Raw genomic sequence first — 19,037 nt, 5'->3', positions numbered from 1 at the left:
TATCTGACCGTATCGACGGTATTACTGATTCCGTATCCAACTGTATTGATCGTATTACAGATTCTGTATCTGACATTATCGGCGGTGTTACTGATTCCGCATCAGACTGTATCGCTGGTGTCACTGATTCCGTATCTGACCATATTGTCGGTGTTACTGATTCCATATCCGACCATATCGATCGTATTACTGATTCCACATCCCACCAAATCGGTGCTGTTACTGATTCTGTATCCAACTGTATCAGCGGTGTTCCTGATTCCGTATCTGACCCTATTGATCATATTACTGATTCCGTACCCAACCATATCGGAGATGTTACTGATTCCATATCTGACCGTATCGATCATATTACTGATTCCGTACCCAACTAGATAAGAGATGTTATTGATTCCGTATCTGACCCTATCAATCGTATTACTGATTCCGTATCTGACTGTATTGTCGGTGTTACTGATTCCGTATCCGACCGTATCGGCTCTGTTACTGGTTCTGTATCTGACTGTATCGATCGTATTACTGATTCCGTATCCAACCGCATCCATTGTATTACTGATACCATATTTGGCCATATCGATGGTATTACTGGCTCCGTATCTGACTGTATCGATGGTGTTACTGATTCCTTATCCAACCGTATCCATCATATTACTGATTCCGTATCCGACTGTATCGATGGTACTACTGATTCCGGATCCGACCGTATCGGCGGTGTTACTGATTCCATATCCCACCATATCAATTGTATTACTGATTCCATATCCGACCCTATCGATCGTATTATTGATTCCGTATACGACCCTATCGATCGTATTATTGATTCCGGATCTGACCGTATCTGCAGTGTTACTGATTCCATATCTGACCCTATAGATCATGTTACTGACTCCGTATCCGACCGTATTGTCGGTGTAATTGATTCTGTATCCAACCATATCGATCGTATTACTGATTCCGTACCCGACCGTATCGGATGTGTTACTGATTCCGTATCCGAACTTATCGATCGTATTACTGATTCCGGATCCGACCGTATCGATAGTATTACAGATTCCAGATCCGACCATATCGGCACTGTTACTGATTCCATATCTGACCGTATCAATTGTATTACTGATTCCGTATCCGACCCTATTGATCATATTACTGATTCCGTATCCGACCCTATCAATCGTATTACTGATTCCAGATCCAACCATATCGGCAGTGTTACTGATTCCGTATCTGACCCTATCGATCGTATTACTGGTCTCTTATCCAACTGTATCGATCGTATGACTGATTCCGTATCTGACCATATCGGCGCTGTTATTGATTATGTATCCGACTGTATCGATCGTATTATACTGATTCCGTATCCAACCGTATTAATTGTATTACTGATTCCGTATCAGACTGTATCGATGGTGTCACTGATTCCGTATCTGACCGTATCTACGGTGTTACTGATTCCGTATCCGACCATATCGATTGTATTACTGATTCCGTATCCGACATTATTGGCGGTGTTACTGATTCCGTATCCGACCGTATCGATGGTACTACTGATTCCGGATCCGACAGGATCAGCAGTGTTACTGCTTCCATATCCAACCGTATCGATCGTATTACTGATTCCATACCCGACCGTATCAGAGTTGTTACTGATTGCATTTCCCACCGTATCTGCGGTGTTACTGATTCCATATCTGACCCTATCGATCATATTACTGATTCCGTTTCCAGCCATATTATCGGTGTTCCTGATTCCATACCGGACCGTTTCAATCATATTACTGATTCCGTAGTGAAGGAGTGAGTAAGGGGATTGGCTGAGAAGGAGCGGTTGATTTAAAAACCATTTGGGACCATCCTGCAACACAAGCGTTCGAGGTCGGATAAGGTGCGACAAGTGAAATGAATTAGTCAAAATATCAGCCAATATAATCATGGTTTGCTCTAGGGGAGCGGCCTTGTCGAGGGAAGTGCCTTTTGAGAAAAGTGTGAGTCTTTGTCTCAAGAGTCTTCGGCGAGGAGGCTGAGGGAGGAGACTACGCCACAGTTGGAGAGGGTGAGAAGTGGTGAAGAAATGACAGGTCAACTGATTCAGTGTGCTGCTTGCAAGATGTGGGAGGTCAGGGACGTTGATGGTGCCTCTGGCTGCTACAAATGTGAAAAGTGTATCCAGGTTCAGCTCCTGAAGGACCGTGTTGAGGCAATGGAGAAGCAATTGCATGACCTCAGGTTCATCCAGGAAACCGAGAGTTTTCTGGACAGGACCTACAGCGAGGTCGTTACACTGAAGATATCGGAAGAAAGGGGGGGGGGGAGCGACGATGAGGAAGGGATGGATGCTTGGAGTACAGGAGACCCCGGGGGATGTACCTCTTGATAACAGGTTCACCTTCTTGGAAGCTGTCGGGACAGAAGACAGTGCCAGTCTGAGAGGTGGACAGGTCTGCGAGTCAAAAATTGGCGCTGAAACAAAGCCGAGGAGACAGAAGTCAGGCAGAGCCGTGGTAGTAGGGGACTCCATAACTGCTATTCACCAGCAACTTTTATGTGTGTTGCTTGAAATTCCAGCATCTGCAGATTTCCTCGTGTTTGGGGATTTAACGATGGTGTGTTGCCTCCCTGGTGCCAGGATCCAGGACGTCACAGACCGATTGCAGGGCATCCTCAAGGGTGAAGGTGAACAGCTAGAAGTGGTGGTGCATGTGGGCACAAATGACATCGGGAGGTTGAGGAAAGAAATTCTGCAGCGTGACTTCAGAGAACTCAGAAGAAGGCTGAAAAGCAGGACCTCCAGGGTGGTTATCTCGGGTTAGTTTCCAGTTCCTTGTGCTGGTGAGGGCAGGAACAGGGAGACAGGGGATCTGAATGTGTGGCTGAGGAGCTGGTGCGGGAGGCGGGGATTTAGACTTTTGGACCACTGAGATCTGTTTTGGGGTAAGGATGAATTGTACAGAAGGGACGGGATGCATCTTAACAGATGGGGGACCAGCATTCTGGCAGGCAGGTTTGCCACTGCTACACAGGTGTGTTTAAACTAAGTAGTGGGGAGAGGGGACGAACCAGAAATATAAGGATGCAGTTAAGGGGAAAGAGAGAATAAGAAAAGTTACGAAAGACAACAGAATTAACGGGGCAGAAAGCTCATGAAGGGATCGGAGAGTATGGCCAAATGCAATAGGAATCGATGTGAAAGGTGATGGGAGTTAAAGTATTAGTTTAAATGGATTAAAAGTATTATATATGAATGTACGGAGTATAAGAAATAAAGTGGATGAGCTTGAGGCTCAATTGGAAATTGGCAAGTATGATGTTGTGGGAATAACAGAGACATGGCTGCAAGAGGACCGGGACTGGGAAATGAATATTCACGGATATACATCCTATCGAAAGGACAGACAAGATGGCAGAGGGAGTGAGGTGGCTCTGTTGGTGAGAAATGAAATTCAGTCACTTGCGAGGGAGGATATAGAATCAGGAGATGTAGAATCAGTATGGATAGAACTGAGAAACTGTAAGGGCAAAAAGACCCTAATGGGAGTTATCTACAGGCCCCCAAACAATAGCCTGGATATAGGATGCAAGTTAATTCAAGAGTTAAAATTGGCATGTCACAAAGGTAATACTACGATTGTTATGGGGGATTTCAACATGCAGGTAGACTGGGAAAATCAGGCTGGTACTGGACCCCAAGAAAGGGAGTTTGTGAAGAGCCTCAGAGATGGATTCTTAGAGCAGCTTGTATTAGGAGTTGACTAGGAGTTGAGGATGCCATCGTCTACCTGCTGAACCGTGTCTATGCCCACCTGGACAAGCCAGCGGGCACTGTGAGGGTCATGTTTTTTGACTTCTCCAGTGTGTTCAACACCATTCACCCTGCTCTGCTGGGGGAGAAGCCGACAGCAATGCAGGTGGATGCTTCCCTGGTGTCATGGATTCTTGATTACCTGACTGGCAGACCACAGTACGTGTGCTTGCAACACTGTGTCCAACAGAGTGATCAGCAGCACTGGGGCTCCACAGGGGACTGTCTTGTCTCCCTTTCTCTTCACCATTTACACATCGGACTTCAACTACTGCACAGAGTCTTGTCACCTTCAGAAGTTTTCGGATCACTCTGCCATAGTTGAATGCATCAGCAAGGGAGATGAGGCTGAGTACTGGGCTATGGTAGGAAACTTTGTCACATGGTCTGAGCAGAATTATCTGCAGCTTAATGTGAAAAAGACTGAGGAGCTGGTGGTAGACCTGAGGACAGCTAAGGCACCGGTGACTCCTGTTTCCATCCAGGGGGTCAGTGTGGACATGGCGGAGGATTACAAATACCCGGGGATACGAATTGACAATAAATTGGACTGGTCAAAGAACACTGAGGCTGTCTACAAGAAGGGTCAGAGCCGTCTCTATTTCCTGAGGAGACTGAGGTCCTTTAACATCTGCCGGATGATGCTGAGGGTGTTCTACAAGTCTGTGGTGGCCAGTGCTATCATGTTTGCTGTTGTGTGCTGGGGCAGCAGGCTGAGGGTAGCAGACACCAACAGAATCAACAAACTTATTCGTACGGCCGGTGATGTTGTGGGGATAGAACTGGACTCTCTCACGGTGGTGTCTGAAAAGAGGATGCTGTCCAAGTTGCATGCCATCTTGGTCACCATCTCCCATCCACTACGTAATGTACTGGGTGGACACAGGAGTACATTCAGCCAGAGACTCATTCCACCGAGATGCAGCACAGAGCGTCATAGGAAGTCATTCCTGCCTGTGGCCATCAAACTTTACAACTCCTCCCTTGGAGGGTCAGACACCCTGAGCCAATAGGCTGGTCCTGGGCTTATTTCATAATTTACTGGCGTAATTTACATATTACTATTTAACTATTTATGGTTCTATCACTATTTATTATTTATGGTGCAACTGTAATGAAAACCAATTTCCCCCGGGATCAATAAAGTATGACTATGACTACTACTACTACTACTACTACTACTACTATTAGAGCCTACCAGGGAGAAGGCAACTCTGGATTTAGTGTTGTGTAATGAGCCAGATTTGATAAGGGAACTCGAGGTAAAGGGGACTATGGACTCATGAGGTAGGAGCTGGCCAAAGTTGACTGGAAAAATACCTTAGCAGGGATGACAGTGGAACAACAATTTCTGGGAATAATACAGAATGTGCAGGATCAGGTCATTCCAAAGAGGAAGAAAGATTCTAAGGGGAGTAAGGGGCGACTGTGGATGACAAGGGAAGTCAAGGACAGTATAAAAATAAATGGCAGATGAGCTGAACAGGTACTTTGGATCTGTCTTCACTAGGGAAGACACAATCTCCCAGATGTAATAGTGGCCAGAGTACCGAGGGTAACGGAGGAACTGAAGGAGATTCACATTAGGCAGAAAATGGTGTTGGATAAACTGATGGGACTGAAGGCTGATAAATCCCCGGGACCTGATGGTCTGCATCACAGGGTACTTAAGGAGGTGGCTCTAGAAATCGTGGACACATTGGTAATCATTTTCCAATGTTCTATAGATTCAGGATCAGTTCCTGCAGATTGGAGGGTAGCTAATGTCATCCCACTTTTTAAGAAAGGAGGGAGAGAGAAAACAGGCAAGTTGAGGAAAAACTTTTTCACACAGAGGGTTGTGGATCTATGGAATGCTCTGTCTAAAAAGGCAGTGGAGGCCAATTCTCTGGATTCTTTCAAGAAAGAGTTAAATAGAGCTCTTAAAGATAGCGGAGTCAAGGGATATGGGGAGAAGGCAGAACAGGGTACTGATTGTGGATGATCAGCCATGATCACAGTGAATGGCGGTGCTGGCTCAAAGGGCCGAATGGGCTACTCCTGCACCTATAGTCTATTGACCGTATCGGCGGTGTTACTGATTCCGTTTTCGACCATATTGGAGTACAAAGAAGGTTCACCAGATTGATTCCTGGGATGGCAGGACTTTCATATGATGAAAGACTGGATCGACTAGGCTTATACTCGTTGGAATTTAGAAGATTGAGGGGGGATCTTTTTGAAACATATAAAATCCTAAAGGGATTGGACAGGCTAGATGCAGGAAGATTGTTCCCGATGTTGGGGAAGTCCAGAACGAGGGGTCACAGTTTGAGGATAAAGGGGAAGCCTTTCAGGACCGAGATTAGGAAAAACTTCTTCACACAGAGAGTTGTGAATCTGCGGAACTCTCTGCCACAGGAAACAGTTGAGGCCAGTTCATTGGCTATATTTAAGAGGGTGTTAGATATGGCCCTTGTGGCTAAAGGGATCAGGGGGTATGGAGGGAAGGCTGGTACAGGGTTCTGAGTTGGATGATCAGCCATAATCATACTGAATGGTGGTGCAGGCTCGAAGGGCCGAATGGCCTACTCCTGCACCTATTTTCTATGTTTCTATGTATTACTGATTCCGTATCCAACCGTATCGGTGGTGTTACTGCTTCTGTATCCGACCGTATCGGTAGTGATACTGATTCTGTGTCTGACCGTATCGATCGTATTACTGATTCCATATCCGACCGTATCAGTGGTATTACTGATTCCGTAACTGACAGTATCGGTAGGATTACTGATTCTACATTCAAAAGGCTAAGAAGATTTCTTTTCTCTCTGCAGCCTTCATTCATTTCTCTTTACTCACACAAATCAGTCATCATGGACCATCATTCTCTCACCATCGTCAAAAGCATTTATATCAGCTGATCAATCTTAGCCTTCACCTGATCAGACATTTCTTTTTTCTTTCCTGCCGTCCCTTCTCTATAACTTAAAAGCACATTTTCCATGAATAAGAAGCATTTACTTTCTCTATCTACAAGTGCAGCTTGATTTGCAGACTATTTCTGGCACCTGCAGATTTGTTTGCTAAAAAAGTTTGCTTAGCCCAATTAACTGATGTTTAATGAACCAGACTCATTATTATTATTACTACATTCGATACCAGCCAGTTCAATATTACTATTATGCCAAGTTCATGTCACAGTTAAATCATACCTCTGTTTTGCAGACTCTAGTTGCATCTGCAGGGAAGCTTTGTGCTGCTCGACTACATCCTTGAGAAGAACAGTTGGGTGCTCAGCATGCTCTGCTTCTGTACATTCATGACACATGGCTGTCTCACAAGACTGGCAATAAAACTCCATCACCTGTAAAAAGACAGGAGCGTGTTACATTCGATGGATGGGGGAGGTGTGGGAGAAGCAAATGGAAGTAATTTGCACACAAATAATTCAGTGTGGCTGACACAGCCTTTTATAAAGTTGCAACAATGTCTCAACTTCTATATGCCAGGTGCCTGCTTTGCCACCCTACTTATGCTTATTGTCATGTATGACATTGTGGGCATCACTGAACTGTGGCTGAAAGAAGACTATAGCTGGGAGCTTAACATCCAAGGATACAAAAGTAGTATGGTTCTGTTGGTAAAAGATTAAATAAAATCATTAGAAAGAAATGACATAGGATTGGAAAGTGTTGAAACGTTGAGGATAGAGCTAAGGAACTGCAAGGGTGAAAAGACCCTAGTGGGAGTTATACACAGACCCCCAAACGGTAGTCAGAATGTGGTCTACAAATTACAATAGGAGATAGAAAATGCATGTCAAAAGGGCAATGTTACCATGGATACGGGGGATTTCAATATGCAGATAGATTAGGGAAATCAAGTTGCTGCTTGGTCCCAATCCCAAAATGTCTACAAAATGATTTTTTAAAGCAGCTCATGGTTAAGCCTACTAGGGGATCTATTCTGGATTGGGTGTTGTGCAATGAACTGGAATTGATTACAGAGCTTAAGGTAAAGGAATCCTTAAGAGTCAGTGATGATAATACAATAGAATTCACCCTGTAATTTGAGAAGAAGCAAAAGTCAGATTTATCAGTATTGCACTGGAGTAAAGGGAATTACAGAGGCATGAGAGTGAGAGAGGAGCTTGCCGAAATTAATTGGAAAGGGTGATGGCAGAGAACCGGGGACTGCCTGTATTGTGTGCAGTTTTGGTCACCTACCTACAGGAAAGATATAAATAAGGTTGAAAGAGTGCAGAGGAAATTTACAAGGATGTTGCTGGGTCAAGAGGACCTGAGATATAAGGAAAGATTGAATAGGCCAGGATTATATTCTTTAAGATGTAGGAGATTGAGGGGAGATTAAATGGAGGTATATAGAATTATGAGGGGTATAAATAGGGTAAATGCAAGCAGGCCTTTTCCACTGAGATTGGGTGGGACTACAACCAGAGGACATGGTTTAAGGGTGAAAGGTGAAATGTTTAAGGGGAACATGAGGGGAAACCTCTTCACTCAGAGGGTTGAGAGAGTGTGGAATGAGCTGCCAGCAGAAGTCATCCATGCAAACTCGATTTCAAAGTTTAAGAGAAGTTTGGATTGGTACAGGTATGGAGGGCTATAGTCCCAGTGCAGGTCAATGGGAGTAGGCAGTTGAAATTATTTTGGCATGGTCTAGATGGGCCAAAGAGCCTGTTTCTGTGCTGTACTTCTCTAAGGCAAACTAAAAAGTCATAAAGAAGGAAAAGATTGAATACGAAGGTAAGTCTGCCAATAATATTAAAGAGGATACCAAAAGTTTCTTCCGATATACAAGGCATTTAAAAAAAAGGCAAGAGTAAATATCGGACTGCTGGAAAATGAGGCTGGAAAGGTAGTAATTGGGGACAAGGAAATGCTGGATGAACTGAATTAGCATTTTGCACTAGTCTTCAATGTGGAAGACTTTAGCAATATGCCAGAAGTTCAAGAGTATCAAGGCAGAAGTGTATGAAGTTGCCATTACTAGGGAGAAGTTTCTTGGGAAACTAAAAGGTTTGAAGACAGATAAGTCACCTGGATCACATGGTAGACACCCCAGGGTTCTAAAAGTCATGGCTGAAAAGATTGTGGAAGTTTTAGTAATGATCTTTTAAGAATCAATTGATTCTGGCATGGTTCCAGAGGAATTGAAAATTGTAAATGTCACTCCACTCTTCTTCTAGAAGGGAGAGAGGCAGGAAAAAGGAAAGAAAATTATAGGTCAGTTAGTCTGGCCTTAGTGGTTAGGAAGATATTGGAGTCAATTGTTAAGGGTGTGGTTTCAGGGTAATTAGAGGCATATGATAAAATGGACCATAGTCAGCATGGTTCCTTTAGGGAAACTCTTGCCTGATAAATCTGTTGGAACTCTTTGAAGAAATAACAAGCAGGACAGACAAGGGAGGTGATGGTGTACTTAGGTTTTTCAGAAGGCCTTTGACAAGGTGCCACACAAGCTGCTCAGAGGGTTGGACCCAGGTGCAGAGGAACGGCAGGGTCTCCAGGAATAGAGGGAAACAAGAGGTTAAACATCAGAATACCAACAGAGCCTTGGTGGAGCGACACCACCAGGTAATTCATCCTCTCTGCCACAATGTCCCCACTAATTGGGAGACCACTTTAAATAATCATAGAATGCAGGCAACGTGTGCCAGCCACAATAAACTTGACAAGGTTAAACCTGAGACACAAGGGCTTAACACCTCAACTTAACCCATTGATTAGCAAATACAGGTGCTCAAAACCCCCCAGAAGCTCGATGCTCTATGGCAAGCCACAGGGGCTGATTAGCAGGAGGAATGAGTGGAAATAAAGGGAGTCTTCTCTGTTTGGCTTCCGGTGACTAGTGGTATTGCACAGGGGTCTGTGTTGAGACCACTCTTTTTACGTTATCGGTCAATGATTTGGATGACAGAATTGATGGCTTTGTGCCCAGATTCGCGAACGATATGAAGATAGGTGGAGGAGCAAATAGTTTTGAGGAAATAGGGAAGCTGAAGAAGGACAGATTAGGAGAATGAGCAAAGAAGTATCAGATTGAATATAGTGTCTGGAAGTGTATGGCCCTGCACTTCAGTAGAAGAAATAAAAGCACAGGCTATTTTCTAAATTGGCAGAAAATTTAAAATTCTGAGCTTCAGAGGAGGTTCATGAACACGATTTTGGGATTGAAAAGCTTGTCGTACGAGGAGTGTTTGATAGTTCTGGGCCTTTACTCACTGGAATTCAGAAATATGATGGGTGAGCAACACACACAAATCTGCAGGAACTCAGCAGGCCAGGCAGCATCAGTGGAAAAGAGTTACAGTCTATGTTTCGGGCCGAGACCCTTCATCAGTCCTGCAGTCTGCAGTTCCTCCGCACTTTTTATGTATTGCTTTGGATTTCCAGCATCTGCAGGTTTTCTCCTGTGAATAATGAGTGACATCATCGAAACTATCAAACGTTGAAAGGCCTCAATGGAGTGGATGGGGAGAGGCTGTTTCCTATGGTGGGGGAGTCTAAGACCAGAGGTCATAACCTGAGAATAGAGGGGTGTCCTTTTAGAATGGAAATGAGGAGAAATTTCAGTAGCCAGAGGGTGAAGAATCTGTGAATTCATTGCCACAGGTGCTGTGGAGGTCAAGTCATTGGTTATATTTAAAGCAGAAGTTGATAGATTCTTGATTCGTCATGGCATGGAGGGATTCAACGAGCAGACTCAATAGGTGAAAAGTCCTAATTCTGTCCCAATATCTTATGGTCTCTTAGGGAACTATACCCTTGGATACCTTTGGGTTCTCTTATTATCAATATTCATTTGTGCCCTTTCATTTCCTGCATGCCCCACTCTACATGGACTTCCAAAAAATGCATCACACTCAGATGGATTCATTATCCTGCTGTAGCCTTGTACAACCTTCCTCTTTATCCAAGATTCATACTGTTATCAAGAAACAGAAGAATAGAAAGTCATCCTGTTTAAAATTGCATCAGAGTACAGACACATTCAGTACTATAACCAACTTACATTTCCATCATGATTTGGGCAGGAAAGGGGTTTTCCGGCTGCTCCTGCTGCAATAGTCTCCAGAATGGAGTCCTCATGATTGTTGTCAGGAGTCCGCTGAAGAACATCCATTAGGTTTGTAATGAAAAAATTATTCTGCAATGCAGAAACTCCCTTTTCAGGCAAAATAGAAGTCTGGCGGCAGATTGGGCAGGAAAGTGATAAACTATAGGCAGGAATGTAGTTTTGCAGGCACCTGATGAGCAAATTAAAGTATCATTTAGCTATAGGAAATGCTTTCAAAATTAACATTGAATTTGAAAAAGAATTTTAATCTCCAAAATCAATAATAAATGACAGAAAGACACCATAAACATTTCAATAGTCATTTTCAGGAACAGAATTGTCCTGCAATTGCAACCATTCTGGAATTCTACTTGACAGACTACAGCATAAATGTTGGCATGAAACAATTAATGCAACAATATCTCAGAGATGTTTTAAAACTGAATGATTGGTAGTTTCATTTAAAATTTCCTCAGAATTGCAATGCAGTGGTACTTCAATAGAATGCAATATAATAAACCCGTCTGTGAAGAAATAAAGAAAAACTCAACTTCAAGACTGAGAAAGTAATAGGTATTTTTTGAACAAAAGTTACAACTTTTCATTTCTATTAGACACTACTAAAAAAAGGCAACCACTTATTTCAAGCTGTTTTTCCTTAATTTTAGCCAGTGGAAACTGAAAATGAACTTCCACAGAGAAGATTCCACATAACAAGCATCTAACTAAACTGTTCATTTTAAATCGACCAATTTAGGTTGTACTGAATGACAAGTGAAATCTGCTCTTTTTCAGGCAGTACCACAGACATTACACCCTACCATAAAGTCCATCAGAATAAAAACTTACAATTAAACTAAACTGAAATATTATCAAAGTCAGCAGTTTATCTACAGAGATAGCATGCCTCTGCCAACAATGAAACAAATGTCCATTTCCATTGTTGAAATTATGCACTCTTATTTTTTGAAACAAATACTTGTAAACTAAATCTTTCTAACATGCACCTATTAAATACAGTGCTTCATGGAATGGATTTGGGGAAAGGCGGCCAAGGCTAAACAGTGTAAAACAGGCTGATATGCTTGAACGTTCTGATCAGAAAGAGGATGTGTTAGAGCCATTGAAAAACCAGGACAGATAAGTCCATGGGGCCGGATGGGATGTACCCCAAGATACTATTCTAACAGAAAATGAGGGAAGAGATTATTGCAACATTGCTGATGATCTCTGCATTCCCACTGGCCACTGGATGATTGTGGGGTGGCAAATGTTATTCCTTTGTTCCAGAAAGGGAGTAGGGGCAATCTTACTACAATGGTGGGCAAATTATTGGAGAAAATTCCAAGAGACAGGATTTATGAGTATTTGGAAAAGCATTGACTGATAGTCAGGATGCCTTTGTGAAGAACAGGTCACACCTCACAAGTCTGATTGAATTCTTTGAGGATGTGACAAAGCACATTGACTCAAAGAGATTCAAAGTACATTTATAATAAAAATATGTATGCAGGTATGTTATATAGGACTAGATGTTAATATCCCTTATTTGCACTCCTGAGACATGCTGCCCAGACTCTGTGGGGTGGCCAAGTGAGTGGTGGCATCTTCTGAGTTATCAAGTCGGTGCCCTCTTTCCTCAGTGTTTCGCTGATAGGCCCACGACACCTCCGGAGGGTTCAGCAGTGAACCCTGGCATCCCGGCCTCACCCCCTAGATGCTAGATGCCTTTCACTCACTTGGGAGCCGAGATGGAATCCTTGCTCTTCATCCAAAGCCAATGACTACCCTTTTCAGCAGTGCCTGAGAGGTCTTTGACGGATTGTCGGTGTGTCTTCCCTCGCACTTCCAACTCCTGGAGTAGCCTTGATGTCGATGTGGCTACTAATCCTCTGCTGCCTACTTCGACCAGTCGGACCCTTACTTTCCAGCCACGTTGTTGCACATCGGCTGCAAGCTTAGCATACCTCAGCTTCTTGCGCTCGCAGGCCTCCTCCACTGCATCCTCCCAGGGCACTGTAAGCTCGATGATGTAAACGAGATGGAGCACAAGGTCTGGTCTGAGGTTGCTTTTCACGATTTCAGTTGGGAAGCACAGCCTCTGGCCTAAGTCTGCCACCATCTTCCAATCACGTGCCCTGCCTAGCCGGCCGGTGTCTAGACTCGATGTATCGAATCTGGCTTGACCCTCACCTTCCCAGACAAATGCTGTTAACGGCCAGCAGGATGAAGGGGGAGGGAGAGTGTTGACGCTCATCCGCCGTCTTTCCAGTACTGCTGCAAGACACCATAGCACCTGGTTGTGCTGCCAGGTGCATCGGCCTTGAGTAAGGCTGGTCTTGCGGCCCACTAGAATGTGCTTTAGTGTTGCTGAAGTCGGGCAGAGGGAGCATGTGGGGTCCTCTCCATATTACTGGCTGAGATTCATGGGAGACGGCAAGACATCGAAGGCAGCCCTGATGGTGAAGCTCACTTTGAATGTCCCCATCTCCCACAGCTCCTTCCAGGAGACCTTTCTTTTCTCCACTCCCTCCCATCTCATCCATTGTCCTTGCCTTGCCTGAGTGATGGCCTTTGTGCACCTTGCCGTCTCCTCCTGCCGACATATCTCTCTCAGATGGAGCAGCCTTGTTCCAGGCTGGTGTACGGTCCCCAAGGTCAAGACCGCTCCTCCCTTGCTGCACTCGGCCTCGATGTCCCCATGCTTGAGTGCCGCCTTCGCTTGCTCGGTTGCTTCTGTTGGAGTCAATTTCCTCCGAGTATCCAGGATGTGGGCAGCTTGTGCTATAAATGGATCACTTGCCTCTGTTAACATCATCTCCAGTCTTACTTTGGAGCACTTGTACTCCTCTGAAAGACTGGAAATGGGTAGCTCTAGGACTCCTTTGCCAAAGAGCTCTATGCTGCTGAGGCACCTGGGAAGACCAAGCCATTTCCTTACGTATGAGCTGATCAGTCTCTCCAGCTTTTCCACCTTCGAGACTGGAACTTCATACATAGCTAGAGGCCACATGAGGCGTGGAAGGAGCCAAACTGCATACACCAGAGCTTCAACTTGCCAAGGCGTGTGGTTCTGTCGATGCTCTCGGGGCTACTGATGGCAACTGATCTACCTGCTCCATGTCTTTGAGGGATGCATTATACCACTGACCTAGGCTCTTCACAGGCTTCTCGAAGACTGTTGGAATCGTCTCATTGCCCATGTAGAAGCTTTGGTCCACCAGCTTCCCCTTGGTGATACAGATGCTTCTGGACTTGCTCGGCTTGATCTCCTGCCAAACCTGCTCAATGTTCTCTTGAAGATTTCTCAACAGGCGTACAGTACAAGCCTTGGTCGTGGTGATGTTGTGAGATTGTCCATGTATGCTCTGATAGGCGGCAGCCTCAGGCCAGGTCTTATGCGCTGTCCTCCAACCACCCATCGAGATGCTCTAATGATCACCTCCATGGCCATGGTGAAGGCTAACGGGGAGGTAGTACAACCGGCCATGATTCCCACTTCCAGATGTTGCCACACTGTGGTGTCATCTGCTGTGGAAGTAGGCCTTAACGAGGTGTGAAGGGCCACTGGGACCCTGAAGAAGTCGAAAGCAGTCCAGAGGAGGTTATGAGGGACCGAGCCGAAGGCGTTGGCGAGGTCCAGGAACACCACGTGAAGAACTGTTCCCTCCTTCTTTGCGACCTGGATCTGATGCCAGATGGTGCAAGCATGTTCCAGACAGCCAGAGAAGCCTGAGATCCCTGATTTCTGGATTTATGTATCAATCAGATGGTTTCTTTGCAGATATCTTGACAGCCTATGAGCCACCACACTAAAGAAGACTTTGCCCTCAAAGTTTAGGAGACTAATCTGGTGGAACTGGCCGATTTCTAATGAACCCTTTTCCTTTGGGATCAGGATTCATCCAACTTTCTGCCAGGATGTTGGTATCTCCTGCTTACGCCATACCACCTTCACGAGCCTCCAAAGGAACCACAGGACACCTGGTGCATTTTTGTGGAACCTGTACGGCACTCCACTGGGACCTGGGGCTGATGCGGCCTTTGCTCTACGCACAATTTTCTCCACCTCACTCCATCTAGGTTTGCTAATATCTAGTTGGTGTTCCGGTGGATGGATTGGTGGCATGTCAGGTGGGAGGGTGATCTCTTCATGGCGTCAGTTGTCTGTGTATAACTTTTCCAGGTGTTTTTCCAGTTCTGCCTTTGACACTGAAAGACTTCCACTCTTCTCCTCCTGTGAAGAGACCCTTCACAAACTTGAAGGGATCTTCATAGAAGCTTGTTCTTGTCCGCTCCTTCTACTGGCACTTCCTTACTAGGTCCTCAGCTCTCCTCAGTGTCGCAACCCTGCTCCAGATGTCTGCTTGCAACAGGTTTATGCCTTCCTTCTCCTCCTCTGTGGCCTTCCTTCATTGTTTCTTCAGCTGCCTCCTCTGTCTGACTAGATGATCTATTTCCTTCTGTCTCCTGGACTTAATGGGGATCGTCGATGTAGTTTTCTTCCTCTCTAGCACTCCAAAACGTTCTGCTCCATAGCTATAGATTAATTCCTCATTCTTTCCACCTTTTTCATGGTGGTGCCTCTGAGTGTCTCTAAGATGTTGGAGAGGTCATCATTGACCTCCTCCCACATTGTCTTCTCTCAGGATTTTGGCCACTTGATCAACGGCTTTCGCCCCTGGATCTTCTTTTCTGTTGCAGGTCGTAATGGGCTGGGTTCAGGTTGCTCTCCTGTGCCTTGCTCTTCCTCAGCTGGGACAGGGGTACAGGTGGCCCCCATTTTCCAAACGTTTGCTTTACGACATCCCACTGTGACGAAAGACCAACATTAGTTACCTGTTTTTGCTAACAGAAGGTGTTTTCACCGTTACAAAAAAAGGCAGCACGCAATAAGAGGCAGTGTGCACCTGAACAGCCAAGCTCCTCCCCTGGAACTGCATTCTAGCCTGCATTGCTTAAACACATGCTTTATCTCGATTTATTTTGTGCATCCGTTAGCAAGAGGAGTTCTAAGGTATCGGAAAAGCCTAAAAGAGCTCATTAATGGTGTTACACTTAGCGTAAAACTAGACATAATTAAGCATTTCAATCATGGTAAATGAAGTAAGGACATTGTCCGCTCGTTGAACTTGCCTGTGTCCACCATTTGCACTATTTATACGCAGAGAGAAAGAATTTTGAAAGCTGCCGATGTTACTGTTGGTTCTGCTTGTAGCAAAGTAGTCTCTCTTAGTCGGCATCCAATAATGGATAACATGGAAAGTCTATTGCTTGAGTGGATTGATGGGTGTACAAAGCGTGGTGTTCCATTAAGTTTTCTTATACTTAAGGAGAAATCAGTCAGTCTTTTTAAAAAGCTGAAACTGAAAGCATTGGACGATGGTGACGAAAGTGGAATTTAAAGGTAGTCATGGGTGGTTTGATCGGTTTCTGAGGCCAGGGCAGCTTCATAGTTTAAACAGTGGTCCCCAACCTCCGGGCCGCGGACCGATACATTGCCGCGAAGAATGCAGCGGTACAGTGGTAGTCGGAATGCACCCAGCACACCTTTAAGAAAAAAGCCGAAATAAACAAGCTAATTAATTAGGTGCCACCCGGCACGTAAATGTCGGCCCAGATCAGAGGCGATTGCCAATTGCATCAGGTGGTTATTCGTATAAGCAAGTGTTTAACTGTGACGAAACTGCAATTTATTGGAGTCTTCCCGATTCCGGTAAGTGAAAATACATTGTAAATACATTATTTCTACTTTATATAGGCTGTGTGTTTTTATGTGTTATTTGGTATGATTTGGCAGCTTCATAGCTTAAAGGTTACTGGAGAGAGTGTTTCTGCCGAGAGCACTTCCGCGAGATTTTCGCTGCACTAGACAGTGCTGCAGGAAAGAATTTCTACTTTATATAGGCTGTGTATTTATCGTATCATTCCTGCTTTTACTATATGTTACTGCTATTTTAGGTTTTGTGTGTTATTTGGCATGATTTTGTAGGGTTTTTTTGGGTCTGGGAACACTCAAAAATTTCCCAATATTAATAAATGGTAATTGCTTACTCACTTTATGACATTCCGGCTTACGAACCATTTCGTAGGAACGCTCTACCTTCGGATAGTGGAGGAAGCCTGTATTGAGGTCCTGCAGACTTTGGGTTTTGTCCTGCTGCTGAACTTCAGTCGACTGACTCGACCTGCTTCTCAAAAAGTAGCTGTCGATGCGAGGTCCCTGTTGCCCCTTCTTCAGGCATCCTTTCCTGTCCTGATGTATTTCCAGGCCTGTAGTGGAAGTAACCTTTGCCCAGCCACACACGCAGTTCTTGTGCTTGTGTCCTGTTGCAGCTGCTGTAGCCACAGGTATGCTGATCATCCGACTCATTGTCTGTTCCGTCCTGTATCCGTTGCCAGGTTGTCTACTGAAGAGTCATCTTCCGCCCCCGCTCTCGCTGACTCAGGGGGTATCTTCTTACAAGTTTTCGTAGCCAAGGATGGGTGGGACCCTCACACCTTTGCGTGCTGGATCCCGCTGCCGTGGGTAGCTAGCCCGCGGCAGCTCCAGTGGGGTCTGTTCCTTCCTGCCAGCTGTCTTTCCAGGCTGTCACAAAGTCTTTCCCTAGTTGTCAGCTGCTCTTTCACAGCAGTCACTGGTTCACCATATGATGAGGTATGTTATATAGGACTAGGTGTATGCAACCCTGAGATTCAGCCAGGAAACAAGAAGCCCAAAAGAACCCCTTGAAAAAGACTAACAAACACCCAATGCACAAAGAAAACGAATTGCACATACGGCAAGAGAAAAGAGCAAAATTCACAGAATATAAAACACCAACCAGTAAAATCATCATGAAAAGAGTCCAGACATATTCAGTTCAGTAAGTTCACTTCAACCTAGTGCTGTGTCATTTGCTACCTGCAGGCCTTCCCAATCAAAATCATCCAAAATAGCAACAAAAGAAGGAGTGGCCAGAAACCAGAAACACAAATAATGTGAATTATAGAGTCCAATCCACAAACCATAGATTAAACCTTCCACAAGGCAATAACTACAGCACTGAGAAACGGAGGCATGGGCTCCAGGCTGCACACTTCATACAAAACCTCATGAATACCCTCGGTGGCAGCAAAGTACCAGATTTCTCAATCAATGGAGGGAGAGCAGTGGAGGTGTGTATAAGGCATTTGATAAGGTTCTCCATGGTAGGCTCATTCAGAAATTTAGAAGGCATGGCATCCAGAGAAAGTTGGCTTACCAACAGAAGGTAGACCGCAGTAGCAGATGGAGAGCGGAGTCTGCAAGGGACCCCGCTCTCCGTGATTTTTATAAATGGCAGATGAGGAAGTGGAAGGGTGCATCAGTAAGACTGTAGATGGCACGAAGTTTGGTGGAGCTGTGTGGAAGGTTGTTTCAGATGCGAGCTCAACATGGAAAAATGTGAAGTGATTAATTTTGGAAGGTCGAATAGGGATGTTAAGAAGGTGTATGGTGTGTAGCTCTTACCATAGAACCATAGAAACTACAGCACAGAAACAGGCCTTTTGGCCCTTCTTGGCTGTGCCGAACCATTTTCTGCCTAATCCCACTGACTTGCACACGGACCATATCCCTCCATACACCTCCCATCCATGTTCTGTCCAATTTATTCTTAAATGTTAAAAAAGAACCCGCATTTACCACCTCATCTGGCAGCTCATTCCATACTCCCACCACTCTCTCAGTGAAGATGTGCCCCCTAATGTTCCCTTTAAACTTTTCTCCCCTCACCCTTAACCCATGTCCTCTGGTTTCTTTCTTCCCTTGCCTCAGTGGAAAAAGCCTGCTTGCATTCACTCTATCTATACCCATCATAATTTTATATACCTCTATCAAATCTCCCCTCATTCTTCTACGCTCCAGGGAATAAAGTCCTAACCTATTCAACCTTTCTCTGTAACTGAGTTTCTCAAGTCCTGGCAACATCCTTGTAAACCTTCTCTGCACTCTTTCAACCTTATTTATATCCTTCCTGTAATTTGGTGTCCAAAACTGAACACAATATTCCAGATTCGGCCTCACCAATGCCTTATACAACCTCATCATAACATTCCAGCTCTTATACTCAATACTTTGATTAATAAAGGCCAATGTACCAAAAGTTCTCTTTACGACCCTATCTACCTATGACGCCACTTTTAGGGAATTTTGTAT

The 19,037-nt window shown here is 44.8% G+C and overlaps 1 protein-coding gene across 4 annotated transcripts in view; it reads right to left on the bottom strand.

Annotated features, from left to right (window-relative positions):
- Positions 1 to 19,037, bottom strand: part of trim2a (tripartite motif containing 2a) — a 258,355-nt gene that overhangs the window by 181,802 nt on the left and 57,516 nt on the right. For all 4 annotated transcript variants that reach the window (XM_063046246.1, XM_063046249.1, XM_063046250.1 and 1 more), the window contains exons 3-4: positions 10,814 to 11,048; positions 6,991 to 7,142 (exon numbers count right to left, since the gene is read on the bottom strand). In XM_063046246.1, the coding sequence (XP_062902316.1) occupies positions 6,991 to 7,142; positions 10,814 to 11,048 (387 nt within the window). The remainder of the gene's footprint in view (positions 1 to 6,990; positions 7,143 to 10,813; positions 11,049 to 19,037) is intronic.

Source organism: Mobula hypostoma, chromosome 4 (assembly GCF_963921235.1).
Source record: "Mobula hypostoma chromosome 4, sMobHyp1.1, whole genome shotgun sequence".
Taxonomy (NCBI): domain Eukaryota; kingdom Metazoa; phylum Chordata; class Chondrichthyes; order Myliobatiformes; family Myliobatidae; genus Mobula; species Mobula hypostoma.
This window is presented reverse-complemented; position numbering and strand designations above follow the sequence as displayed.